Below are 25,054 nucleotides of genomic sequence, written 5' to 3' on the forward strand. Positions count from 1 at the left end.
CGTCGAGTCTTGCATATCGTTCCTGATCGATGAGTGGCTTTTGCGGGTTAGATTGATCCGTAGAGCCCCCCCTTCTTCTAGCGCCAAACTCTGGGAACCGAAATTTGCACTGTCGATTTCCGTTTAAATAAGCAAACTAGGAAACCTCTAATTTCCCAGAGGTCCCGGATATCTGCTAATACCACAAGCCAAGCAATCAGAACACAAGAATATTAACGATAAAGTATAAGAAATCGAAAAGAGAGCAAAGTATATCTTATTCCGAATTCGCGTTTGAGCGTTACAACAAGGTAAGAGCCTGGGCTACGAGAGCTGTCGGCGAGATTCCTAGTTCTAAAAACCCTAAGACGGCAATAACCTAGTTGAGTCGCGACTCGAATAACAAAAACGGAAATATGCCTAATTGCTCTAAGTGCTAAGTGTTTCTGAGAAAAGTCCCCCCCATGCTTCTCGCCTAGGACTCTTTATATATTGGCTCCTAGGTCGGTTTGCGCTTTTCCTCTTCTGCTCTTAAGCCGCCATAGCGTAAAAATGGAGATATTCCATTTTTTCCGATCTTCGTAATTATCTTCAAAATTTTGTATTTATCCGCGGAAATTTGACATTTACTTTTCCTTGCGAACCAAGCATAAACCGTCATGCGGCTTACGGGCTGTGGTTAAGAAACCATAAGTTGGGCCTCGAGTCATGTCTTAGGTCCCTTTGGGCCGTCTTCTGACTTGAAGCGTTTATTACGGCTTCTTTCGATAAAGAACGAACTTTCTGCGGTTTTTACGGTAAAGTTTGATCAATAACTTAGAATGGCGGGGAATGTGAAATGGGTTCGCTACGGTCTTCAAGAGATAGCATCGAAGGGTAGACGAGAATGCATGGACTAATGTCGTATCGACGTTTCGGAAGAGCTTGGTCGCTGCATAGCGATCGAGCGGAATGGACGCTCGGTCGCTACGTAGCGACCGAGCTTCGGCTTGGGCTCGGTCGCCACGTAGCGACCGAGCAGAACGAATTCTCGGTCGCTACGTAGCGACCAAGCATAACGAATTCTCGGTCGCTACGTAGCGACTGGGCTTTGGCTCGAGCTCGGTCGCTACATAGCGATCGAGCGGAACACGCGTTTGGTCGCTGCGTAGCAACCCTTTTCGTGCTCTTGTCTGATGTCTTGTGTTTGCTCCGCAAAGCTTTTCGTAAGGAATAATCTATTCCGAAAACGTATTTGTCGAAGAAGGTTTTTTCATTTTCTTCTTCGGACGTTCTTGAATGTTAACTTTGTCGTAACCGTTTTTGACCCCAACAGATGGCATCAGCCACCATTGCATCCTCTCTGATTCGCAAGGCACGAGGCCCAACCTGTCACATTACCGTGGAGAGCTGACCCAAAGGAGTCCAAACATCATACCAAAAGCTTGTAGCTAGTCCATTTCCTAGAGTCGTTTTACAGAACTGAACAGCGAGAGGACGAAGATCTAGCAGCTTTCTCCACGCCCAAGAGTCATTTGCTGAAGGCTCAATTTTCCAGAATGAATCCTCTGCCAAGTGAGTGTGCCAGTACCAGTCAGCCCACAGCGAGGGAGACCTAGATAGCAACAGCCAGATGAATTTTAAGCATAACACTTGGTTCCAGACAACGAAGCTTCTCAAGCCTAGTCCTCCTTCGTCTTTAGAGAGACAAACCGTCGACCAAGCTACCTTTGCTATGCCTCTTCTATCAATATTTCCAGACCAAAGAAATCGAGAGCAGATCGATTCAATCTCCTTAATGCAACCTTTAGGAAGAACGAAGGCCGAGATCCAGAAGTTAACTGTGCCAAATATAACTGTCTTGAGAAGTTCCAGTCTACCAGCGAAGGAGAGAAGCTTGGCTGACCATGACTTGAAGCTTTTGGTGATCTTAGCTAACAAGGGAGAGTACTCTGAGATTTTCAGCTTACGGCTATCAGTGGAAGCCCGAGATACCTGATTGGGAGTTTACCAGTAGAGAATCCATAGCCCACAATAGCATTGGATTCGCTTTGGCCTACTCCTGAGGTGAAGAGCTCGGTCTTGGATTTGTTCATGTTACCGTCCGGGGAAGCTTGTATTAAGATCTCGAACTCTGTAATTGAGAAGAATAGAAAATCTTGGGAACCATTTGTCCAGGGACAGTTCTACTCTGACCCTCCATCGCAAGGCACTCTTCATAACATCGTCAATGGCATATGGAGCAAGTACTATAGGGACATCTCGGTCTCCAAGCTAGAGGGCTTTGCGTTCCTATTCTGCATTCCTAACGCAGCAACGAGGCACATAGTCATTACGCAGGCCTTTGGCAAATTGAAGGCCAGACTATGTTCGTAAATAAATGGGAACCGGGATTGATTCCAGCCAAACCCGAACTAACCTCGGCCCCCATTTGGTTAGAGCTTCGAAACGTTCCCTTCCAATTTTTCAATGAGGATGGGCTGGAGCGTATTGCGGGCCTAGTTGGTCATCCCACGTTCTTGCACCCTGCTACCGCAAATAAAACTAACTTGGAGGTGGCCAAGGTCTTCACGGTCATCAACCCGAGGCAACCACTCCCTGAAGCTGTTAATGTCCAGTTTGACTCCAGGGATATAAGCAGGGTTCTTGTCTCCAGCCCTTGGATGCCTCCGGTGTTTGGTTTCTGTAAGGAAGTTGGACAGGTTGGGCCTTCTGCAACTCCCTGTCCCATGCGTCGGCCAAATGCCCGCAGAATCCTCAACGCGAAATTCCTAAGAAGAAGACTAAGAGAGGGAGATCAAAGGATAAGCAGCAGTGGCAGGTTGTCAATGCTCCTACGGTCGCGCAAAATTCTATGAATCCAAGCTCGGAACCCATTCTGACAAAGTGAGAGGGGAGACTAGCGGATCCGCCTTACACCGTCAATCTATGAATCCAAGGAATGGTTCAGGTACTTCTCGGTCTTCACACTCTGATGTCCAGCCAGACTCATCAGATGTGGAGTCATCTGATTCAGAGCTTGAGGAAGGCGAATTCAGTATGCACGAGCCTGATTTTGAACTTGTGCAAAATAAGAAGATGTTCTCAGGGTTAAAAGGTAACAGGGGCAGGGGCCCCAAAATCAATTAATTTTTATGTCGACTGACATTTTTTGCTGGAATGTACGCGGGTTAAACAAATATAATCACCGCAGCGGATTACGTAAATGATTTAGGAAGAACACTCCTCTTTTTGGTGGCATTCTTGAGACTCATGTTAAGCCTCTCAAGAAGAATAAATGTGTCTCATATATTTTTCCCGGTTGGCTGTCTGATGATAATTATGGTTTCTCTCATTTTGGTAAAATTTGGCTGGTTTGGCACCCTTCTTTGCGGGTTTCCGTTATATCTAAATCTCTTCAGATGATCACGGTTGAGGTGACTTGGCCCTCTGCTCAAACCAGCTCCTTCATCTCAGTTATCTATGCGGCTAACGTCGCCGCTGATAGGTCTATTCTATGGTCGGAGATCAATGCGCTCGCCGTCTCTCACAGTCTCGACTCCAAGCCGTGGCTGGTAATTGGCGACTTTAACCAAATCAGGGACCCTGCTGAACATTCTAAGGTGCCTACTCTGAATATGGACAAGAATATTAGAGACTTTAATCAGTGTCTTCTGGTTGCAAGCTTAGAAGACCTTAACTTTCGTGGCACTACTTTCACTTGGTGGAACAAGCGCAAATTGGCTCCGCTAGCAAAGAAGCTAGACCGAGCCTTGGTAAATGACGAATGGTATTATATGTTCCCATCTTCTGTTGCTTTCTTTGGAATCCCGGATTTTTCTGATCACGCAGTCATCGCCATCCCTCTAGAGCCTGTGAAGTTAAGATTGAAGAAACCTTTCACGTTCTATAACTTCCCATCAAGAACGAAGACTTTCTCGCCACAGTGTGCACTAGCTGGTTCTCTTTCAACATCACGGGCTCTGCTATGTATAGAGTTTCGAAGAAACTCAAGTTACTGAAGAATGTTATCAGAGAGCTAAGCAAGCAAATCATTCGGGTATTGAGAAAAAGACTGCTCTGGCACATGAGAAGATGTTGGAGGCTCAGACTGTCATGTTATCTTCACCATCTGTATCTAATGCCTCCTTTGAGCTCCAAGCTGTGAAGGACTGGGAAGAGTTATCAACCGCTTAGGCTGCTTTCTTTTTCCAGAGATCGCGCATAAATTGGATGTCTTTTGGGGATGGTAATTCAAGGCTTTTCCACAGGTACGCTGCTTCCAGACAGGGGCTCAATCATATCCATTTTCTCATCTCTAGCTCTGGTGAAAGAGTTGAGTCTCAGACTGGTATTCAAGAGCTGTGTGTCATCTATTTTTCTGATCTTCTTGGAAGTCCGGTATCTCAGCCTATGTTTATTCAAAGTGACCTGGATCTTCTGTTTGACTTAAAGTGCTCGGCTGAGCAGGTTGCTGGTTTTTAGAAACCATTCACGGCTGATGATATAAAGAACGCTTTCTTCTCCCTGCCAAGAAACAAGACTGGTGGCCCAGATGGTTACTCGACTGAATTTTTTACTGCCACCTGACCCATTATTGGTCCAGAGGTTACTGAAGCTATCTTGGAATTCTTCAAGTCTGGCTGCCTACTGAAGCAGTGGAACTCAGCAAATCTGGTCCTCATCCCTAAGAAGCCAAATGCGTCTCTCACAACGGATTTTAGACCTATTTCTTGCTTGAACACAGTATATAAAGTGATATCTAAGCTTTTGGCCTCTAGATTGAAGGCGATTCTTCCCCTTATGGTGTCCAAGGCTCAGTCGGCCTTTCGTCCCGGACGACTTCTAGCTGAGAATGTCCTCCTAGCGACTGATCTTGTCAAAGGCTACAATACTCAGGCTCTCTCTCCTCGTGGAATGTTGAAAGTGGACCTGAGGAAAGCCTTTGACTGTGTTAGGTGGGACTTCATTCTGTCATCTCTTCGCGCCTTGGCCATTCCGGAGTCATATATTTGTTTGATAACAGAATGTTTGTCTACTGCCTCCTTCTCCGTCTCGGTCAATGGAATCTCTGGAGGCTTCTTTAAAAGCACTAAAGGGATAACACAGCGTGACCCGCTATCTCCTTATCTTTTTGTGCTTGCCATGGAATGTCTGTCTCGGTTACTATTATCACGCTATGAGATGTGCGGCATCGGTTATCATCCCGGAACTGAGCATCTAAAGATCTCTCACCTCATGTTCGCCGACGACGTCATGGTGTTCTTCGATGGAACAAGTAACAGCCATAGTATTGCGGAGTGTCTCGACGATTTCGCCTCTTGGTCAGGACTGCACATGAGTTTCCCCATATATATCGGTGATTGACACATCTTTGATTCACGTTCATCACGTGTACTTTTGCATCATAGCTAAGCAACAACATAATACCAAATATATGCTTTCTTTAGCTCTTCCAACAAAGAAAAAATTATCTTCACAAGTCTTGCGGTTAAGTGCTTTTCTAAAAAAGAGTTTGTAGGATTCGAGTCACAAGAGAACTTTATTATAAGTGTATCCCACCTTTACGACAAGTTCATTGCTTGATGTTAAGGTCGGTATAGTCTAGAACAAATGTATTTTTTCCAATTATTGACGAACCAAAAAGAAAAAGACAGACCAGTCATTATTTTTGTGGGGTTTGTTTTGGATGCTTTTGGCATGGTCTTGGTTTTAGTATCTCTATCGCTTATCAGTACCATTGGCATGCTCTTGGCGTGGTCTTGGGTTTTAGTATCTCCGTCTCCATACTTCTTTACCACGCATGTACTAATTAAGCCCACTACAATATACTATTTATTTGCATAATTAATTTTATTTTTGGTTTTAGAATTCTTAGGGCATCTGCAGTGACAAAGTTTCTCCAAAATTTTCTCAGAAAACATTCTACCATTAAATAATGTTGACACTGAAAATGTAACACTTGGACTCAAAATCTCTGATGGAGAGACTTTTGTCTCTAGATGAAGAATCGTTCTTAGCTTTCTCTCTTTTTTTTTTTCTTCCTCATTCTTATTTTTTCTTTGTTTTACTATTATTTTTTTCTGACAAAATTTGTGGAGATGCCTTCCACTGGGCTTGCTGTATGAAATTAATGTTCACTGTAAAGCAAGCTATTTACTTTAATGTACCTACTGTACATTAAACAGATTTTTTTTTGTCAACATTAAATAGATATTCACATTGTTTTCGCCGGTAATGATTAATTCACATATATTTATATGAATATATGATTCTTTAGGTCCGGTTGGTGGTGGCTGTAACTTTAAAATTTTTGTTGTAGAAAAAAATCTGTAGATTTTTTGTTGTGGCTTTAAATTTTATTGCTGTATAATTTTATGGAAAGCACTAAAAATTGTTTTGGATATTTGGCTCTGTAGAGCACTTGTACAGCTGTAGGTTATTTCAAGAGCTGTGACTTCAAAAAAAATTTAAAGGTTGATTGCTCTGAATTTGGTGTTGTAGAAATAAACATGGCCGTGGACAGTAACAGGAACTACTTTAACCTACCAATCAACCCCTTTGTTTTGTTTTGTGTTTGTTTCTGACCTTTTCCCTCGTCCCATCGAAAAGCTCTACTTTAACCTAATCGTTTTGTTTCTTTGTCAGTATACGGTAAAGTAAGTCGTCACTAGACTCACTTATCATCTTTTCACTCTGATTTATACCATTATATTTTTTCTGAATAATAGCTAATCATTTGCTGGCATTGCTGTTAACTTGATGCTATGTTCAATATATTGATGTAAATAATTTATTTTTATAATCATATTGCCTAGCCTACCTATAAAACACGTTTTGTGACTTTCAACATCAGGGGAGAAATAATGCTGATTGTTTTTTTTTTCCTTTTTAATAAAGATGAATGCTGATCGTTCTAATAAATGTAGTGTTGTAACTGATTAAAAATATAACCAATTACTATTTCCTTTGTTTTATAAAAAATGTCACTTTGACATTTTTTATTATGAAAACTGTCATTTTAGAAATTTAATACAATTTATATTTATTAGTATTAATTACAAAATACATTGATTTTGTAAGTAATTTTATTTATTTCAAAATTATTGGTTAAATCTATATAATTAAAAAGAACATAAATATATTTCATTATTTTTAGTTTGTATGAAAAATGTCAAAGTAAAAAGCACAGAAAGATTTTACGTAAGTTTCGTAAAAACAATTTCGAGAAAGGGCATTTCATAAGTTAGTAGTAACAAAAAGAAACTGTTTGTAAAAAAAGAAACAAAATAATCATTTTTTTCACCGTTCGATGAACACTATGCGATAACTCTACTTCCGACGAGAACCACGAATCAAAACATCGACACTTCGCAGTCGCTGTGACGAAAGGCATGACGACAGTCCGATAATAACTGTTCTCAGACAAAGCCTGTACCTTTGTTTTCATGCATATACACATACGACAATCTAGGAAACAAAACAAAGAATTGCATGTCTTTTCCAAAACTGGTGGAAATTATTATTAATCTTTCTGTAAAAACATCCTAATAATTTGAAACTTTTTTGGTTCTGGTATAAGTAAAAATTTCAGAAATCTTCTTGATAACAAAAGATAAGAAGAGCGTGTATTATCTGTTAGGTGTCATTTGGAGAGAGAAAGTAGCGAAAGAGAGAGAGAAAGTAGATCTCCGGTGATCGGCCGGCGCGTGAGCGTGCGTGCCGTCGCCGGAGACCGTCATCCTTCAGTGAAAAGTCCCTGATTGTGTTTCACCTTCGTTTCTAACGGCTTCTGCCTTGCCTGAGCTCTGGTCAGCCACCCTAGGTGGTGGTTCTGTCACTGGTGTGAATACGCGGAGGTCTGAAGGAGCGGAGTGGTGAAGATGTTTGTGTTTTCGTTCCCGGGAGGTGGAGGCTTAGTTACCTCCGCCGCCGCCGGTTTTAGTCGCTGAGAGGCGGAAGTTACTATAATTTCGTCGTCGTCAGCTCAAGTTCCCGGGAGGTTAAGGCTCCATCAGTCTTACGTCGCCGGCTTCAGCGTCTCGAGGGTGGTTGTTTGTTCGAGTATGGGCTCTGGTCATGGAGCGGAAGAGGTTTCTTCGGGTAGTGAATTTTAGGGTTTGTATCTTCGCCGTCGGATGAGCTCTCCACAGTGGGATGATGCTCTCCGACAGGGCTTCAGTATGGTGAAGAAGAGATGTGGTTTCGGTGGAGGCTCGAAAGGATTAAGAGCTCCGGCGATTTGAGGATTCCAGCGGTTGGGTACAGTAGCTTGGGAAGGCGGAGACGGTCGGGTCGAGGCGGAGCGACGCGTGGCGCACTGATGGTCAGGATCTCCACACGTGGTGCGCTTCAGCCTCCTCGACGCACGCGTTTCCAGAGTCGGTCGGTATCGGGCTTGGGCCGTGGTAGCCTTGTGGCCTTTCGGTTTGGTTTGTTTTGTTTGGTTGCCCGTTTAGTTTTATGGGCCTGTGTATTTGGGCTTCGGCCATTGGGCTTAGCCCGTATCTTTTAATAAAATCAAAACTTGATGGCAAAAAAAAAAAGTAAAAATTTCAAGAAACAACTTATCATTCGTTGGAGCTCAAACAAAGCTACAGGCTAAACAGACTGTTACGTCTCTAGTATAATATATACAGCTTAAATTGTTTCATACGAAAACAAAACAATAAAAAAAATGTTTGACAAGTCTGACACGTCCGCATACCAAGTTGTACAATTTTTATGATAAATTAAAACTAAAAGTAAATTAATATTCTGTAGATAAAATAGGAAATTCTCATCCCAAAGGGATAGAATAATAATTGTTGAAAAGGCATAGAATAATAATTTTCCTATCCTTCATGGAAAAGGGGATAATTTACTTTCTTTGTCACTTAAAAAACATTTGTTTACTTTTTAATTATAAACAAAGAATATAAATAGCGTATAGAGGCGGCCGGCCATGCAAGTGTAACGCCAGACGCATTTTCTCTTTCATATAGAGAGAAAATAGTGTAAAGGTTTCGTTTCTTTTCTGGAGTTTCCGGCGGAATATTCCAAAAAAAATTTATTTATTTGTTACCGGAGATATATTTTCAGGTTTACGAGAGAGTATTTTCGAGCTCTGTTTTGGTCAAATCCATATGCAACAACTGAAATCACGTTTATGTTTGCAGATATTAGCTTTGAGGAAGGAGAGATGATGAAGCTTTTGCATCTGTTCATAACTTCATCAAAACCAGTTGTGGAGATTCTGCTGATAACAACAGTTGGATTCTATATGGCTCTTGACGGAGTCAATCTTCTTGGTCAAGATGCTCGCAAATTTTTGAACAACGTCCGTTTATTACTTTACCGTCTTCCTTCATGTATCTAAACACTTCGATGACTTTTAACTTCTGTTTTGTATGTATAGATTGTCTTCTATGTGTTTAGTCCTTCCCTTATTGGAAGCCGTTTAGCTAATAGTGTTACATATGAAAGCTTGATGCAAATGTAAGTGTTTTTCATCTGGAGTTTAAATCTTTTGTACTGGATCTGGTTTATATAATAAGATAAATGATGTTTTGTGGTCTTAGGTGGTTCATGCCAGTTAATGTTCTGCTTACATTCATCATTGGTTCGTTCTTAGGCTGGATTGTTATTCTCATCACTAAACCTCCTTCCCATCTTCGTGGTCTCATTGTTGGTTGTTGTGCTGCTGGTAACAAAACCTAACATGATGTCTCTTAATATTTTCAGATTCTGTTTTTTTTTTGTTTCGTAATAATGAAATTAAAACAGGGAATCTGGGAAACATGCCACTAATCATTGTTCCAGCTGTTTGTAAAGAGAAAGGAGGTCCCTTTGGAGATCCTGAGAATTGTCAGAAGTATGGAGTTGGTTATGTTGCACTCTCCATGGCTGTAAGTTACCATCTTCTACTACTTCTTCAAGGCCTTATGAGTCTATGATATATATACTTTTGTAATGTTTATCAGATGGGGTCAATTTACATATGGACATACGTATACAATCTTATGCGGGTGCTAACAAACTCTCCCATTGAAACTCAACCTTCTATTGAATCCAGCTGCAAAGTCCCACTGATTTCTTCTAAAGAAGAAGAAGATAACCAAAAGGTCTCATCACTTGATCAACAACTATTCGTTCATCAGAGCTTATCCTTTAGGTAATGACTAGATGTTTGAGTGTGTGACAGGTTGGGAGGTGGGACAAAGTCAAGAGAAGAATGGTTTCACTGTCTGGGAAAGTCAATTTAAGGACAATATTTGCTCCATCAACTATTGCTGCGGTAAAAATATACTACCTCTGTTTCTTTTGGTTAAATGCACAGGAATGAAAACATATATTTCTTTCCTAAAAATAGCTTTAAAAATATAAAATAAAACTAATTCAATCAATTATAAAAAAAACACTAATGATCACACAGTTTTTCGTAAAACTAAAATTAATATTAAAAAAATCGAAACATAGTACATTTGGAAACATAAAAACTCATAAAAACATCATATATTTCAGAAAAGAGGGAATATATTCACACTACGGTAATCTTTCTTAGCTCTGTTTTGTCTTCAGATGATCGCGCTTGTGGTCGGGCTAATTACTCCTATAAGGAGGCTAATCATCGGCAATGGAGCTCCTCTAGGAGTGCTTCAAGACTCAGTAACTTTAGTGGGGTAAAAAAAAAGTCATGATCATAGTTAAAAAAAGTCACTCACTCGTAAGCTTTTAACCTAGCTCTCTTCTATGTCTTGTTAAAGAGATGGGGCCATTCCTGCTATGACACTGATCATTGGAGGAAACCTACTCAAAGGTATGAGAAGTTCAGGAATGAAAAAATCAAGCATTGTTGGCGTCTTGGTTGCACGTTACATATTCTTGCCTATAAGTGGTGTTTTAATCGTAAGAGGAGCATACAAGTTTGATTTGATTACCTCAGAGCCTTTGTACCAGTTCGTTCTTCTTCTACAATATGCTGTCCCACCAGCAATGAATCTAGGTTCGTTGATGCAAACACTAACTCTCTTAATGTAAGAGAATAGTATTGGTTGCTTTATTAACTGTTTGAATCACTTACTCGGCAGGTACAATAACTCAGTTGTTTGGAGCTGGGGAAAGTGAATGCTCAGTGATTCTGCTCTGGACTTACGCTTTGGCTTCAGTTTCACTCACTGTTTGGCCCACATTCTTCATGTGGCTTGTGGCTTAGTTCACTCTTCACCACACCTTGAGCTTGCTATATGTATTGTTTTATTCCATTCATTCAAGATCTGAACTTGTAGATGATTAGATCATGTATTGAAGACCATCATTATAGAATAGATATATTTCCTTGAAAACGTTGAAAGCTAGAAAAGCCTTTTGATACACAAATCAGAAGTAATAATAATATGCTAAACGTAAGAAGGCTTCATAGAGTGGGAAGCACCATAGAGATATGAGTGAAAGAAGCACAAAAGAGGAGAGATTGAAAAAGGTACTAACTGAAGATTAGAGAAGCGCACTAGAGAGAGTAGGCATTGGCAAAAAACAACAGAACTGAAAACTCGAACCAACACCGAAACAAAACCAGAACTAGACCGAAACCCTCAAATATCTAAATGGGTTCTATAATTTTATATTTGAAATAACCAATTGAAACCGAACTAGTATCCAAATATATTAAAATATTAATTATATATACACATAATATTACTATATATAATTGAAATATCTATTAAAATATCCGAAAGTATTTGAAAAACAAATTATCAAAAAATACCAAATTACCCAAAATTATTTGAAAGTATCCGAATATTTTTATCCAACATATCCAAAACAATCCGATTTGTCCGAGGTTTTTTATCTGAACCATCTTAAATACTCGATATTTCATCTCAACTACCCAAAATAATCGAACCGGGACCAGAACCAAACGAGAGCTAAATCCTTTTTAGTATTTTTCGGTTTCTAATTTTACAATTTGAACATGTCAAATTCGAAACTACCCAAACCAATCTGAACCGAAAACTTGCCGGTTTATATAGATCCTCTAACTCCCTATTCGAAGTATCCAATAATATCCGAAATGTCCTGTCCAAACCGAACCGATACTGCCCCGGCGTAAGAAAGGACTTGACCCACAGATCATCAAAGTAAGGATGCTCCGTAGGACCGTAGCCAATAATTGATTGGGCCTAAAATATCCGGCCCAGGAAGGATGTGAAAAGTTCAGGTTAATATCAAGACACGTCAACAGACCCGTAACTTAGAAAATTAAGCTGTTGTCCGAATCAGTTAAATAAAAAAAACAAATCAAGATTCAAAGGAGAGCCGAAACCATGGCTCTGTTTCCGGATATGCTGTCTCTGTCCTCGACTTGTTCGTCCTTCCACTCTCTTCCCAGGGGACTCCTGCCTGAGCCGCCTCGTCGTAGACTCGCCGTGAAAAGGCCCCGTTCGATTTGCAGAGCTTCATGGCAAGAGGTTTGTTTTCATTGAGTGATTGATCCTCAGCTTCTTCTTCTTCCTTTGTTGACTCTCGCTGTCGTCTTTTTAGCTCGCCGGTGTGCTGGTTTTCTCGGCGATTCCGTTCACAGCGGTTAAAGTAATCGCGAATAGCTCACTGGGAGAATCTCTACGGCGGAGATTGGAAGAGAAAAAGAAAGAAGCCGTGGAGAATGCTACAAGATTCAACGCCAAAGCTCAGAAGGCTAGAGCCGACAGGTATGTTAATTGAATTAAAACACTCTGTTTGACGTAGTAAAGTTTGTAAAGACAAATGATTTATTGTAACGTTGCTTCCTTTGGTTTGTTCCTGCAAGTGTGCAGCAAGTGGTATGGACAAGAACGTCCCCGTTGGTTTGGTCCCATCCCCTATGATTATCCTACTTACCTTACAGGAGAGCTTCCTGGTGATTACGGATTCGACGTTGCAGGTCTTGGCAAGGATCGTTTGAACTTCGATAAGTACTTCAAGTGAGTCTTCTCCTTGCAATGTTCAGGACTTTGACGCTATCATCATGACTCCTATAGCTATCTCTAAGGTGTAATTGTCCTCATGCTTACTTGTTATTCCAGCTTTGAAATACTTCATGCTCGTTGGGCCATGCTTGCAGCGTTGGGTGCTCTGATCCCAGAAGTGTTTGATCTTACTGGAGCTTTTCATTTTGTTGAACCCGTATGGTGGCGAGTCGGTTACTCTAAGCTTCAGGTTCTTGTTCATTAACCTAACATCTACCAAAGTTGTTAATGTTTATAATGTATGATGTTTTGGGTTAAATCACAAAGATTAAGAAAATTCACTTTTCTCTTACAAGTATTTTTAAATATATAAATTAAAAATAACTAAATCAATTATAAAAAAATGCTGTAAAATCTAATTGGTTAAATGTTTTTAATAAAATCAAAGTTAACATATAAAATGTCAGAACATCTTACATTTTAAGACAACTAAAACATCATATATTATAAAATTGAAGGAATACTAGTCTACTAGCAAGTCAATGGCATCTCTCAGGCTCAGTTAATCTATATACAACCATTTCATTTTTTTTTTCACTAGGGAGAGACGTTGGACTACCTAGGCATCCCAGGGCTTCACGTAGCTGGAAGCCAAGGTGTCATTGTTATAGCCATTTGCCAAGCACTCTTGATGGTAACTATACCTCACACACAGTGCAGTGCCGGCCTTTTTAGGGGCCTAAGGCAAATTTTAATTTAACTATATTTATATATAATTATATATTTTTATAATAGTAGATATTATTTTAAATGATATAAAATAATAAAATGTCTAAAATAAAAATGATAGTGTTTAAAGAATTTTGATTTGTGAGTTTTTGTGCAGAATCATATATATATATTTCCAACTACTTTAACAAATTAAAAAAAAAAAAACAATACTCATTTAATAAAAATACTAAAAAATATATATTTTCATATATCTTATAAAAATGAAACTACATCATGTTAACCAATGTTCACACCACTAAATGTGACAAAATAATTATAAAATGTGAGTGTAAAAAGGTTGTGTGGAAACAAATTTGATAAAAAAGGATAGCTGTGGTCTTTAAACTTGAATAGACAAAATTAAACATATAAAATGAAGGAAAGAAAAGCATATTTTCTTGTTGATATTTCGTTTTGAAATCAGATAAGAAACATAAATAAATTTATTTTTGAACTATAAAACTAAGAGAAATTTTGGAGATTTGGGGCCCCAAATTTTGATAAATTATGTGAGGCCTGAGGCCTGAGGCCAATGCCTTTTTACTAATACTGTAAGCACGGCTCTGCTCACACATATATGCTTCATCAACTCATAATTTCTCTTAAAAACTTTTGTTTCCTGTTTACAGGTAGGACCGGAATATGCAAGATACTGTGGCATTGAGGCCTTGGAGCCACTGGGAATATACTTGCCAGGAGACATAAACTATCCAGGAGGAACGCTTTTTGATCCCTTGAACCTCTCCCAAGACCCTGTAGCTTTTGAAGATCTTAAGGTCAAAGAGATCAAAAACGGGAGACTAGCGATGGTGGCGTGGCTCGGATTCTATGCACAAGCTGCTTTCACAGGGAAAGGACCTGTACAAAATCTTGTTGATCATGTCTCTGATCCAGTACATAACAATCTTCTTGCCATTCTTCAGATATGAAAGAACAAAAGACTGTACATAGGTATATATGTCAAAAAGAATGCAATGAATATGTTTATCCCTAAGTAACAAAGATATTACTCTTGTGGTAGTATGTGAATTTGTCTATGTACTTTTTTTGTTCAACATTTGTGTATGTATTATATGAAGATGCGTTTTCAGATGATTTTGGATGAATTATGAAAATTATTGTGATTTTATTTAAAATATTCTAAAATTTTATATAAAATGTAAGATTGAATTTGATATCTTTAACTAAAAAATTCGTTAAAATATTTTAAAATTACAACAAATCTTATAAAATTCACTACTTAAATTATTTGTAATATTAGAAAAAATTAAAAATTTAATAATACTAGGGAAATTGCTTCCAGTAACTAAAAAAAAAACTTAAATTAAATAAGCAACCAAAACTACATTCTCTCTCTCTTCCTTTCCCTTCCTATTTCTATCTATCTTCTCGCTAATTAAAAATCTAATTTTGATTTTTTTTTTGGTTATTTCACCAATTCTCCCTTAAAAATAACTAATCTAGTGGCGGACAAGCTTGCAAGAAGTGCTCGGAGTTCCCTTTCAGCTGTGTTTTATGTTGATTCCACCCCACCGGCTTACTTTTCGAGTCGGTAAGACCTTTATTTTAGTTTAGTTATTATTGTTGTAAAAAAAAAAAAAGTTAGTGTATCAGTTCAAATGTAACTTAGGATACACCACTTAAATCATATATTTCTCTACGGTACTGGGAGTCAAAACATATTACAGAAGACACCCTTTGTACATTTCGAATTTACAGTTTATGCCATCACCGAACAAAATAAGAAAAGTTCCGTAAAAGGTAAGAAGATGTCGACGACACAGACAGAACAAAGGAAAGGCTCAAAACGAAGAAGACGAACAGAGAGAGAAAGAAACAACACAATTGAGAGGAAATACAAGGCAGAAAGATAAGCTCCCCATAAAGAAAAAAAAAACCGTTGCCTCCCCCTCTCGTTCCTTGATCGCTCTCGAAAGTCAAGATTCGATTTTGGAGTTGCTCAAGTCTCTCTGGCAGTTCAATTCAATTTCGTCTCGATCTTTCGCTGGACTGAGAAAAAAAGGGGGGGGGGGGGGTTCAGTGATTCATCAAGCTGGGGAATCTATGTAGTACTTTGATTTTGCTAAGGTAACCACAAATTTGATTCGTTCCTTGTCAATGTATTGAGTGTAGTGGAAGATGTTGATTGTATAACAAAAGTTTTCTTTATAATCTCTGTAAAGCTGATTGGTTCCGTGTGTTGGATCTGTTGATCTCTGCTGAAAGGTGTATAAAGAGAGAGATAAATGGAAGAGATAGGTCCTCAAGTCGCTGCTCCGGTTTCACTTCACCATCCTATGGCAAGAAAACGCCACCCGCACTGGCTTGTCTCGTCTCAGCCACAGCCTAGGAATGATTGGAATCCCAACATGTGGGAATGGGACAGCCAGAGATTTGAAGCTAAACCAGTAGAAGCTGAGGCTAATAATGTCAATGTGAGTCACGAGGGAGAAGGTAGAGGCCTTGATTTGAATCTCAGCGGTGGTTTTAATGATGCACCGATTGTAACCAGGCCTAACAAGAGGGTTAAGTCGGGATCTCCGGGAAGTGCAGGAGGTGGGAACTACCCCAAGTGTCAGGTTGATAACTGTATTGAAGATCTGTCAGTCGCCAAGGATTATCACAGAAGACATAAAGTCTGTGAGGTTCACAGCAAAGCTACCAAAGCTATTGTTGGAAAACAGATGCAGAGGTTTTGTCAACAGTGTAGCAGGTGAAAAGACACTCACTTTGTTTGGGAAGTATATTATTAGGTCTTAAAAGTTTGGGGCTTTTTTGTTTGTAGGTTTCATCTTCTTTCCGAGTTTGACGAGGGAAAGAGAAGTTGCAGGCGAAGGTTGGCTGGACATAACCGGCGGAGGAGGAAAACTCAGCCTGAGGAGATTGTGGCTCCTAATAATACCTCTAATAACGCTAATATGGATCTTATGGCTCTGTTAACAGCTTTAGCTTGTGCACAAGGTACTTACTTAAAAGGCTCTGCATCATTCTCCTCTCTAGTAATATTTGTACTAAATATATTTATTATTAACAAATTCTCAGGTAGGAACGATGCTAAACCTAATGGGTCTCCTGCAGTACCACAAAGACAGCAACTTCTTCAAATACTTGACAAAATTAAAGCGTTACCGTTGCCTGTGGATCTTGTCTCAAAGTTGAACAATATCGGAGTTTTAGCTAGGAAAAATCTGGATCAACCTTCAGCTATGAACCCACAAAATGATATGAATGGGGTCTCTTCTCCATCTACCATGGACTTGCTCGCTGTTCTCTCAACAACTTTAGGTTCATCTGGACCTGAGGCCATAGCTTTTTTATCCCAGGGTGGATTTGGTGACAAAGACATCAACGAGAAAACTAAGTTAACTTCTTCTGATCACGCCATTACAACCAATTTAGAAAAGAGAACTTTAGAGTTAACCTCTTTTGGAGAAGGAGAGAGAACCAGTAGCAGTCACCCATCTCCTTCTCAGGATTCAGATTTACACGCTCAGGACACTAGACCTAACTTGTCTCTACAACTGTTCACCTCTTCGCCAGAAGATGAGAGTCAACCGACGGTTGCATCTTCAGGGAAATACTATTCTTCTGCGAGCAGTAACCCCGTTGAAGATAGATCGCCATCGCCATCGTCATCTCCGGTCATGCAGGAGTTCTTCCCGTTACAGACATCTCCTGAAACCATGAGATCTAACAACAACTGCAGAAACTCTAGTCCCAGTCCCAAGACTAGTTGTTTGCCCCTCGAGCTCTTTGGTGCATCAAACAGAGGAGCTGCAGCAAATCCTAATTTTAACGTATCCAGACATCATCAATCTGGTTATGCTTCTTCTGGTTCGGATAATTCTCCTCCCAGTTTGAACTCTGATGCTCAGGTATCCAGCTAGCTGTATTCCCATTGTAAAACTGAAATCAAGTAGGTCTAAAGTTACTTTCCATTGTGTTTTAAAACAGGACCGCACCGGGAAGATAATATTTAAGCTACTTGGAAAAGATCCTAGTCAGCTCCCTGGGACATTGAGAACCGAGGTGATAATTTTTTAAAATGTAAAAGATTTTTATTGGTTTAGCTCTTCTAAGTCCAAAGTTCTTAATTACTACAAATTAATTTCAGATCTATAGCTGGCTATCGAGCATTCCATCAGAAATGGAGAGTTATATCAGGCCTGGCTGTGTTGTTCTCTCTGTCTATGTGGCAATGTCAGCTTCTGCTTGGGAGCAAGTGAGTGAATTTGCTTTAGTCGTAATGTGCTCTAAGCATCTGTTGGTTTTTATATCTTTCTTTTTCGTTCAGCTTGAGGAGAACTTGCTGCAGCGGGTTATTTCTTTGGTTCAAGATTCAGAGTTTTGGAGCAACACAAGATTTTTGGTCAACACAGGGAGACAGCTCGCGTCGTACAAACATGGTGAGTGCTCATGAGCTGTGTCCATTGTTGCGTATGGTTTGCAAAGATAATATAACTTAGTCCTCTCTATGCAATGTTACAGGTAGAATTCGTCTGAGCAAATCCCGGAGAACTTTGAGTTCACCAGAGCTGATAACGGTGTCACCTCTTGCTGTTGTAGCCGGTGAAGAAACAACTTTGGTAGTAAGGGGTAGAAGCTTGACCAATGATGGAATCAGGTAAACAATTTAGTCATCTTTCTCATGGTTCTGTTTTTTTTTGTGGTCCTGAGCTTCTTGGTCATTATGCTGCAGTTTTCGTTGCGCGCATATGGGTAACTATTCATCAATGGAGGTAACTGGAACAGCGTATAGGAGTACCAAGTTTGATGAACTAATTGTAAATAGGTTCCAAGTCAAATGTCCAAGCCCTGGTTCTCTGGGGCGATGTTTTATTGAGGTAAGACTTCAAAACGACCAAACTTATAGTTTGTTAGTAAATCAAGGTTTTAGAAAACTGGTGTTCTAGTTTAGGCGGCAATTTTTTTTTGAACAATTTTCATTTAAAAAATTGGTCTAGAGGTTTAAAAATCGGTCTGGACGACCGTCTAATCAATAATTCACTATAAAGTGTCTAATTACTGTCTATCGATTTCTTGAACATTGATTTTAACATTTACCTATTGTGTGGACACAGGTGGAGAATGGATTCAGAAGCGACAGTTTCCCGTTGATAATCGCCAGTGCCACGATTTGCAGAGAGTTGAATCGCCTTGAAGACGAGTTTCATCCAAATGAGCTGACAGAACACAGCTCAGATCGTCCAAGATCAAGAGAAGAAGTTGTTTGTTTCTTGAACGAGCTCGGTTGGCTATTTCAGAAGAAATGTGCATCTGAATTTTCTCTCCCTCGCTTCAAGTTTCTCCTCGTATGCTCTGTGGAAAGAGATTACTCTTTTCTCGTGAGAACGCTTCTAGATATGATGGTAGAGCGAAACTTGGGCAAAGACGGTCTGATGAACAAAGAGTCCTTAGATATGCTGGCTGAGATTCAGCTACTGAATCGCGCTGTTAAAAGGAGGAACACAAAAATGGCTGAAACGCTGATACAATATTCCGTTAATCCCACAGCTAAAAAGTTCATCTTCTTGCCTAACATCACTGGACCTGGTGATATCACACCTCTGCATCTGGCTGCTTCTACATCTGGCTCAGATGATATGATTGATGTCCTCACTAAGGATCCACAAGAGGTAAAGTTTCTATTTTTAGTAGCCTCTTATTCTCTCTTCTGGTGAGTGTTTCTCACTTTATCTCTGGTTTCAGATAGGATTATGTTGCTGGAATACCCTGATCGATGCATGTGGACAGACTCCATTTAGCTATGCTGCAATGAGGAACAACCACAGTTACAACACCTTGGTGGCTCGTAAACTTGCAGATAAGAGAAACGGTCAAATATCTCTGAACATAGAGAACGGGATCGATCAGATTGGTCTGAGTAAGAGACTAAGCTCAGAGCTCAAGAGATCTTGCAACACATGTGCAAGTGTGGCTCTGAAGTATCAGAAGAAGGTTTCAGGCTCACGTCGTTTGTTTCCAACTCCAGTCATCCACTCAATGCTTGCGGTTGCAACAGTATGCGTTTGTGTTTGTGTGTTTATGCACGCTTTCCCAATAGTCAGACAAGGATCTCACTTCAGTTGGGGAGGTCTTGATTATGGCTCAATGTAAGAAGTACAAATAAGGTTTGTATAATTCTTCTGGCCATTGCAGAGAGTACAGAGAAGAAACTGGTTGGGGTCAGAGTATACATAGCTTCAACACCTGAATTGTTATATATTTTGGCTAATCATGTTTTATTTTCTTCTGCTTGGTTACACTTGAGGTTCTTTCTTTTATTTCTCTTATCAACAGAATAACTGTGGTTATTTACTGAAACTGTTTTACTGTTTGGGGGCTATTATATTTGTAGAGTTGTGTTAGTAGAGTTCTAAACTTGTATTGTAATACACTTTTAAGCTATGTGAAAATAGTATCATCTAAAAGAGTAATTCTCAAATAATTATAAGGCTCAAGCTTACTAGGGCAGCCTAAGTTGTAGTCTCTCAATGAGGCTCAAAATTACAAAAAAGGAAAGAGAGGGAGAGTAATAGTTTCTCTGCGGAGAAACTAAAAGGACAGAAGAGAGATATTAAAAAGAGAAAAGATGAGATATCCTCTCTCCCTCTATGTGACATCTTCTTATTGATCCAGTTTTTTTTGTTTAAAAATTTTAGTGATAAAATTAAACAATTTGACTCACTCAGATGTATTAGAGCATCTCCAACGTAAAACTCCATTTTTTCCTCTAAAACGAAGTAAAAATGAAAATAGAGTAAAATTGCTCCAATCCTACTCAATTTCTCACTCCATATTGGAGTGATGAACAAACAAAAAATAAATTACTCCATAAATGGAGTAAATTTCATTATGAAGTTGGGTTGGAGCATTTCTTACTCCATATTCACGTTTACTCAATTTTAGAGAAAAAATGGAGTATGGATGGAGATGCCCTTAGCTAGCCATTGCTGATGCTTTTAAATACTTTAACTGTTCCCAAAAAATAAATATTTAAAAAATTTATCTACAAAAATGAGTTGTATATTTCTCAAAAAAATAAATTGACTATATTTGAATTGATAACATATTTGTGGGTGATATTTGTTAGAAAATACTCTATCATTTCCTAAAAACTCCATATTCTAGAGAAAACTTTTGTTTCAAAAAGATACATATTTTATATATTTTCAATGTAATTTTTGTCAACTAATAATGAGAAATTGTGAAGTTCAAGAACATTAACTGCATTTCTTAAAATTTTATTGGTTTAAAAATATAGAAAATATAAAATTACAAAAAACTATGTATTTATAGCTAAGTTTTAATAGTATGTTTTATTAAAAAGTGTGAGAATTCTAAAACATGGATCTTTAAGGAACGGAGGGAATATATAGTAAAAATAAATAACAGATTTAATTGCTAACACTTATTTTTGTTATTAATATGAAAGAAAACTCTAAAAAAATTATCTTTCGTATGAACTGAGGGAATAGAAGGAAACGTTTTAACTCCACCACTGATAACATAGTTAAACAAACATCTGTTTTACTGCCCACTTTAGGTCTCTTAGGATCACCAAATTATCTCTATCATTTGTTCAATTAAGACTTTTAACTAAGAGTAAGAGTAAGTCATTGTGCTTGCGCACGATCACGTTATAAGCTAAACCAGAAATTAGGAACAAAATATGGCAAGGAACAAGGCAGACGTGCAAGCAGGTTATATTATATATCTAAGCAAAACGGCTTAGGTAAGCTATCTAAATTTTTTTTTAACATCATTTAACATGTTATATGGCTATTAAGAACGCCCATTTTCCGGATCAACATGTGAACTTCGTCACCTCACTATACGACAACATATCGTGACCAACTTTAGTTTAATTTCAGTTACAAAATACTTTAGTTTAATATGATCATAAACTTATATGACATCCGATATGATTTCTTTAAAACCTATTAGATGCACGGGGAGGTGATGAAACAATAGCGTGACTGTTCTGACGACACGCACACGTATATATAAACATTTTTTCATTTGTAACTTGTAAACTCATATACTCATTATGCATAAAGTATGGGGTGTTTTTCAAAACCAATTCACAGTTTCTAGTCAAACCCAAAACCAACTTTTTTTTTTGTCATTACTATTCATCAATAAATTTTTCATACTATCCCTATGTTTTTGAATTATTCACAAAATTGCAATTTTTATTTATTTTTTTATTAATTTCGAAATTAACAAAAAACCAAATACACCCTAACTATTTCTTCTTATTTACAAAAATACCATCATCATCAATTTTTCCAACCACCATGAACCACCATTTTTGAGCTCTAAAGCTCAAGAATTCAATTTTCAACCACTTTTTTCTCATTCTAACCCAAAAAACTTCATTTCCTCTCATCTCCTCTACATTTCCATCTAAAAAACTCTCATAACTTTCATTTTCATAATCACAAACTTCATATTTTCGAGTTTCTTCATTAGTGAATAGTCAAAGATGTTTTTTTTGCTCATATTTGGAGTTTGGACGGTTGAAAAGGTTGGAAACGAGCTTTACACATGAAAAAGGTAACTATTTACATGGTTTTCGTTCTTTTTCAAATCTGTGTCGCGACGGTGGACTGTTTTGTATGTTTACGCCTCCGTGGAGACTTACGATGCAGTCTATTTGTCAACGCACGGGTTAGTTTTGCAATTGACTAAACAATTTTTTTTTCTAACGCAGACTTCCCCAGTAGTCTCCGTCTTTACCTTTGACAACAAAAATAAAACTTTTGGTAGACTTACTAAGACGTCTACCTAAAAGAGGTTAGTTTTTCATTTGACCGAACTTTTGACTTTTCAAAATAGACTTCAACGGAAGTCTACAAAATGTAGACTGCCAACAAAGTCTATAAAAGGTCAGTTCTGCATTTGACCAAAACTTTGACTTCGTTGAATAGGTTAGTTTTGTGTTTGACCAAAAAGTTTAAAAAGCAATCAAAAATTTATTAAATTGTAGACTTCATATGCAGTCTTCTTATCTTAGAAAAAAAAATGTAGACTGCATATAAAGTCTACTTTTTTATTTTGGTCAAATGCAAAACCAACCCGTCGGATTTGAGAGTAGACTTCACAAGAAGTCTTCACACCCGTAGACGTTCATTTCAATCTACTGATTGGAAGTCAAACTTGGTCAATTGCAAAACTAACCTCTTTAAAAAAAATTCAAACATGTAGACTTCATATGAAGTCTGGTTCTGAAAGTCAAATCTTGGATGAATTCTGGTCAATTGTAAAAACTAACATTTTTAAATTGTAGAGTGAAATGAAAGTCTACATGTACATAATCACAGTTTTTTTTCAACTACAGAAAGCAACCCGTAAAATGGTCAATTGCAAAAACCAACCCAAAGAGTATACCTATTTGACAGTCTACGTCTGTAAACTAAAACGAACGTCTAGATCTTCAGAGACTGAATATTAAGTCTGCATAGAAAAATCTATAAAAATGTGAATTTGTGTATTATTCTTTGAGTTTTTTTTTGTTTGACAGTGTGTGTTAGTTAATCCTAATGGGTTTGAGTGATTTTGAAAAGAAAATGTTTTATAATTATGAAAGTGTAATTCATTTGATTTGACAATATTGTTAGCTAATAATTGTAGACGTATTTGTAAGTTTTCGTTTATAGTTTTATGAAACATGAAATATTTCTTTGCTGATTATGTAAACCTGTATTTTTTTGCAGGAAATGGCTCAGATACCTGTTGTGTACGGAGAATGAGTGGTGAAAGGCTCTTTGCGGGAGTTTGTGGTCAATAATCGTAAATGAGGGAGAATGTTTCTTATGTCAGGTGGTTTTACACATGGTGAACTTCTTGAAATGGCACTAGAAGATTATGGTCTGGACAAGAAAATCGAGAAGGTGGTGCTAACATATTCCTTACCAGACGTCATTTTACAACAAATGGCTCCGGATACTCCTCCTATGCATGTCACGAATGATAGACAAGTGCGGAACTTGATCGAGTTAGCTAAGACACACTTTGTACGCCTTTGTGTATCAAGTCAGAGCCAACTAGAAATTTTTGGTGTTAGATAATAAGTGTAGACGTCTTTGTAAATCTACAAAGGTAGACTGCAGTTGAAGTCTACGTCGTAAATTCTATTAAAAGTGCAATTGTGTATTATTCATCATATTTTTTCATGATTTTATTATTTTACAGTGTATGTTAGTAATTTAATGGTCTTGGGTGAATTTCAAAAGTTAATGTGTTATAATTATACACTTGGAACTTATTGCAAAAAAATTTGATTAGTTTTACTCTTGAAACTTTTTGAGAATTTTGTATAGATTTTCTTCTTCTCACATGTGTGTTAGTTATTATTTTAGCCTATGGTGGTTTTACTTGTTTGGTTGATTAGATCTTGTGAAAAAATTGATATCTAACAAAAAATTAATAATATCATACAAGTGAAACACAACTAAAAATGAATACAATCTTTATTGATTATGCATTAAAAAATTATTTAAAAATTAATATTTTATTATGAGAAATTATTACAGAGCAATATATTAAAAAGTATTCTTGAGTATGTTTGATTTTTCATAATCTTGATGCCTCAAATAAAATCTTGAAAAAAGTACCTGCAAAATAAGATAGAGTTATGAGAAAAACATAAGATAAAAAAATAAATCATATTTTAGTAGATTTTTTATTAAGTCTACATAAAGTTATTGTTTAGTAGACTTTAGTTGAAGTCTACACTGACGTAAAATTTTCATATCTAAAAGTGTACATTTAGAAAATTTGAAAATATTTTGTTCTGGAAGATATTTCAAAAATAGTTTTTTTTGTCATCCTTGTAACAAAGCAAAAACATAAAGTATGAATCTTTAAATTTAGTTCATTATAAACACAAAATATCTTATAATGAATATATGTAAAGCTTACATTTTTGTGAAAATGATTTTAAAACTTTGGAAGAGAATACCTGCAAAAAAGATTAAAAATTAAAATCATATTTTGAGTAAGCTTCTAATGAAATATGCTTAAAATTCAAAGCTTGTAGACTTCTTTTCAAGTCTACCAGCCCTATCTTTTAAGTAGATTTCATTTGAAGTCTACTCTATCAAAAAAAAATTAGATCTGAAATAAGTTAAATTCTAAAAAACTTTTAAAAATATAATTTAATAGATAAAATAGTAATAATTAAAGACATAGAATTTGAATATGTAACTTTATTTTAATATAAATACTAGAACACATATTTAAAATCTATAGATGTAAACCTTACATTTTTGGGAGGAGAAGAAAACAACTATGGAAAAAAATAACTGCAAAACAAGATAAAATTATTAAAAAACATAGAAAAGAATTAAAGTCATATTTTTGTAGGCTTCCAATGAAGCCTGCTTAAACTTTGTGGTTTAGTAAGCTTCATATGA

General features: G+C 37.6%; 5 protein-coding genes across 8 annotated transcripts; 4 read left to right on the forward strand and 1 right to left on the reverse strand.

The window, feature by feature from the left end:
• Positions 1-1,350: 1,350 nt before the first annotated feature.
• On the reverse strand, positions 1,351-2,054 carry LOC125582290 (uncharacterized mitochondrial protein AtMg00310-like). Its single transcript, XM_048748908.1, has 2 exons — positions 1,970-2,054; positions 1,351-1,910 (listed from the first exon to the last, which is right to left on the reverse strand). Exons 1-2 carry the CDS (start codon positions 2,052-2,054, stop codon positions 1,351-1,353), a joined length of 645 nt encoding a protein of 214 aa, XP_048604865.1.
• Positions 2,053-5,304, forward strand: LOC125582291. Its single transcript, XM_048748910.1, has 7 exons — positions 2,053-2,326; positions 2,461-2,660; positions 3,360-3,812; positions 3,934-4,118; positions 4,209-4,338; positions 4,423-4,495; positions 4,544-5,304. The coding sequence occupies exons 1-7, from the start codon at positions 2,053-2,055 to the stop codon at positions 5,302-5,304; spliced, it is 2,076 nt and encodes a 691-aa protein (XP_048604867.1).
• A 3,494-nt stretch (positions 5,305-8,798) lies between these two features.
• Positions 8,799-11,261, forward strand: LOC125582543 (protein PIN-LIKES 3-like). 2 transcript variants are annotated; one of them, XM_048749278.1, is made up of 10 exons: positions 8,799-9,018; positions 9,096-9,256; positions 9,335-9,414; positions 9,498-9,622; positions 9,703-9,824; positions 9,900-10,040; positions 10,121-10,213; positions 10,498-10,598; positions 10,683-10,921; positions 11,007-11,261. In XM_048749278.1, the coding sequence occupies exons 2-10, from the start codon at positions 9,119-9,121 to the stop codon at positions 11,129-11,131; spliced, it is 1,164 nt and encodes a 387-aa protein (XP_048605235.1). In that variant the 5' UTR covers positions 8,799-9,018; positions 9,096-9,118; the 3' UTR covers positions 11,132-11,261. The 2 variants fall into 2 exon arrangements, with proteins under 2 accessions (XP_048605235.1, XP_048605236.1); XM_048749279.1 differs by having other exon boundaries at positions 8,847-8,939; positions 9,096-9,622.
• Positions 11,262-12,161: 900 nt separating this feature from the next.
• On the forward strand, positions 12,162-14,729 carry LOC125582544 (chlorophyll a-b binding protein 7, chloroplastic-like). Of its 2 annotated transcripts, XM_048749280.1 has the most exons (6): positions 12,162-12,386; positions 12,460-12,626; positions 12,732-12,878; positions 12,981-13,113; positions 13,465-13,557; positions 14,264-14,729. In XM_048749280.1, exons 1-6 carry the CDS (start codon positions 12,243-12,245, stop codon positions 14,561-14,563), a joined length of 984 nt encoding a protein of 327 aa, XP_048605237.1. In that variant the 5' UTR covers positions 12,162-12,242; the 3' UTR covers positions 14,564-14,729. The 2 variants fall into 2 exon arrangements, with proteins under 2 accessions (XP_048605237.1, XP_048605238.1); XM_048749281.1 differs by lacking the exon at positions 13,465-13,557.
• Positions 14,730-15,398: 669 nt separating this feature from the next.
• Positions 15,399-20,065, forward strand: LOC125582541 (squamosa promoter-binding-like protein 16). 2 transcript variants are annotated; one of them, XM_048749276.1, is made up of 11 exons: positions 15,399-15,722; positions 15,818-16,347; positions 16,420-16,595; positions 16,677-17,509; positions 17,589-17,663; positions 17,749-17,856; positions 17,929-18,040; positions 18,123-18,258; positions 18,334-18,478; positions 18,716-19,270; positions 19,344-20,065. In XM_048749276.1, exons 2-11 carry the CDS (start codon positions 15,881-15,883, stop codon positions 19,749-19,751), a joined length of 3,015 nt encoding a protein of 1,004 aa, XP_048605233.1. In that variant the 5' UTR covers positions 15,399-15,722; positions 15,818-15,880; the 3' UTR covers positions 19,752-20,065. The 2 variants fall into 2 exon arrangements, with proteins under 2 accessions (XP_048605233.1, XP_048605234.1); XM_048749277.1 differs by having other exon boundaries at positions 15,400-15,722; positions 15,861-16,347.
• The last annotated feature ends 4,989 nt before the right edge of the window (positions 20,066-25,054 follow it).

This window comes from Brassica napus, chromosome C2, assembly GCF_020379485.1.
Source record: "Brassica napus cultivar Da-Ae chromosome C2, Da-Ae, whole genome shotgun sequence".
NCBI classification, from domain to species: domain Eukaryota; kingdom Viridiplantae; phylum Streptophyta; class Magnoliopsida; order Brassicales; family Brassicaceae; genus Brassica; species Brassica napus.

What these genes read in the sequence shown, in the direction of transcription:
- LOC125582544 (XM_048749280.1), top strand. Translation starts at nt 12,243, where the DNA reads ATGGCTCTGTTTCCGGATATGCTGTCTCTGTCCTCGACTTGTTCGTCC. An exon ending in GCAGAGCTTCATGGCAAGAG is followed by an intron (nt 12,387 to 12,459) that starts GTTTGTTTTCAT and finishes TCGTCTTTTTAG; the next exon opens with CTCGCCGGTGTGCTGGTTTT. An exon ending in AACTTCGATAAGTACTTCAA is followed by an intron (nt 12,879 to 12,980) that starts GTGAGTCTTCTC and finishes TTGTTATTCCAG; the next exon opens with CTTTGAAATACTTCATGCTC.
- LOC125582290 (XM_048748908.1), bottom strand. Translation starts at nt 2,054, where the DNA reads ATGAACAAATCCAAGACCGAGCTCTTCACCTCAGGAGTAGGCCAAAGC. An exon ending in GGGCTATGGATTCTCTACTG is followed by an intron (nt 1,911 to 1,969) that starts GTAAACTCCCAA and finishes TGAAAATCTCAG; the next exon opens with AGTACTCTCCCTTGTTAGCT.
- LOC125582543 (XM_048749278.1), top strand. Translation starts at nt 9,119, where the DNA reads ATGATGAAGCTTTTGCATCTGTTCATAACTTCATCAAAACCAGTTGTG. An exon ending in TATGAAAGCTTGATGCAAAT is followed by an intron (nt 9,415 to 9,497) that starts GTAAGTGTTTTT and finishes TTGTGGTCTTAG; the next exon opens with GTGGTTCATGCCAGTTAATG. An exon ending in TGTTGGTTGTTGTGCTGCTG is followed by an intron (nt 9,623 to 9,702) that starts GTAACAAAACCT and finishes AAATTAAAACAG; the next exon opens with GGAATCTGGGAAACATGCCA.
- LOC125582541 (XM_048749276.1), top strand. Translation starts at nt 15,881, where the DNA reads ATGGAAGAGATAGGTCCTCAAGTCGCTGCTCCGGTTTCACTTCACCAT. An exon ending in TTGACCAATGATGGAATCAG is followed by an intron (nt 18,259 to 18,333) that starts GTAAACAATTTA and finishes ATTATGCTGCAG; the next exon opens with TTTTCGTTGCGCGCATATGG. An exon ending in TGGGGCGATGTTTTATTGAG is followed by an intron (nt 18,479 to 18,715) that starts GTAAGACTTCAA and finishes GTGTGGACACAG; the next exon opens with GTGGAGAATGGATTCAGAAG.
- LOC125582291 (XM_048748910.1), top strand. Translation starts at nt 2,053, where the DNA reads ATGTTACCGTCCGGGGAAGCTTGTATTAAGATCTCGAACTCTGTAATT. An exon ending in CAAATTGAAGGCCAGACTAT is followed by an intron (nt 2,327 to 2,460) that starts GTTCGTAAATAA and finishes TTGCGGGCCTAG; the next exon opens with TTGGTCATCCCACGTTCTTG. An exon ending in GCTGTGAAGGACTGGGAAGA is followed by an intron (nt 4,119 to 4,208) that starts GTTATCAACCGC and finishes GCTTTTCCACAG; the next exon opens with GTACGCTGCTTCCAGACAGG.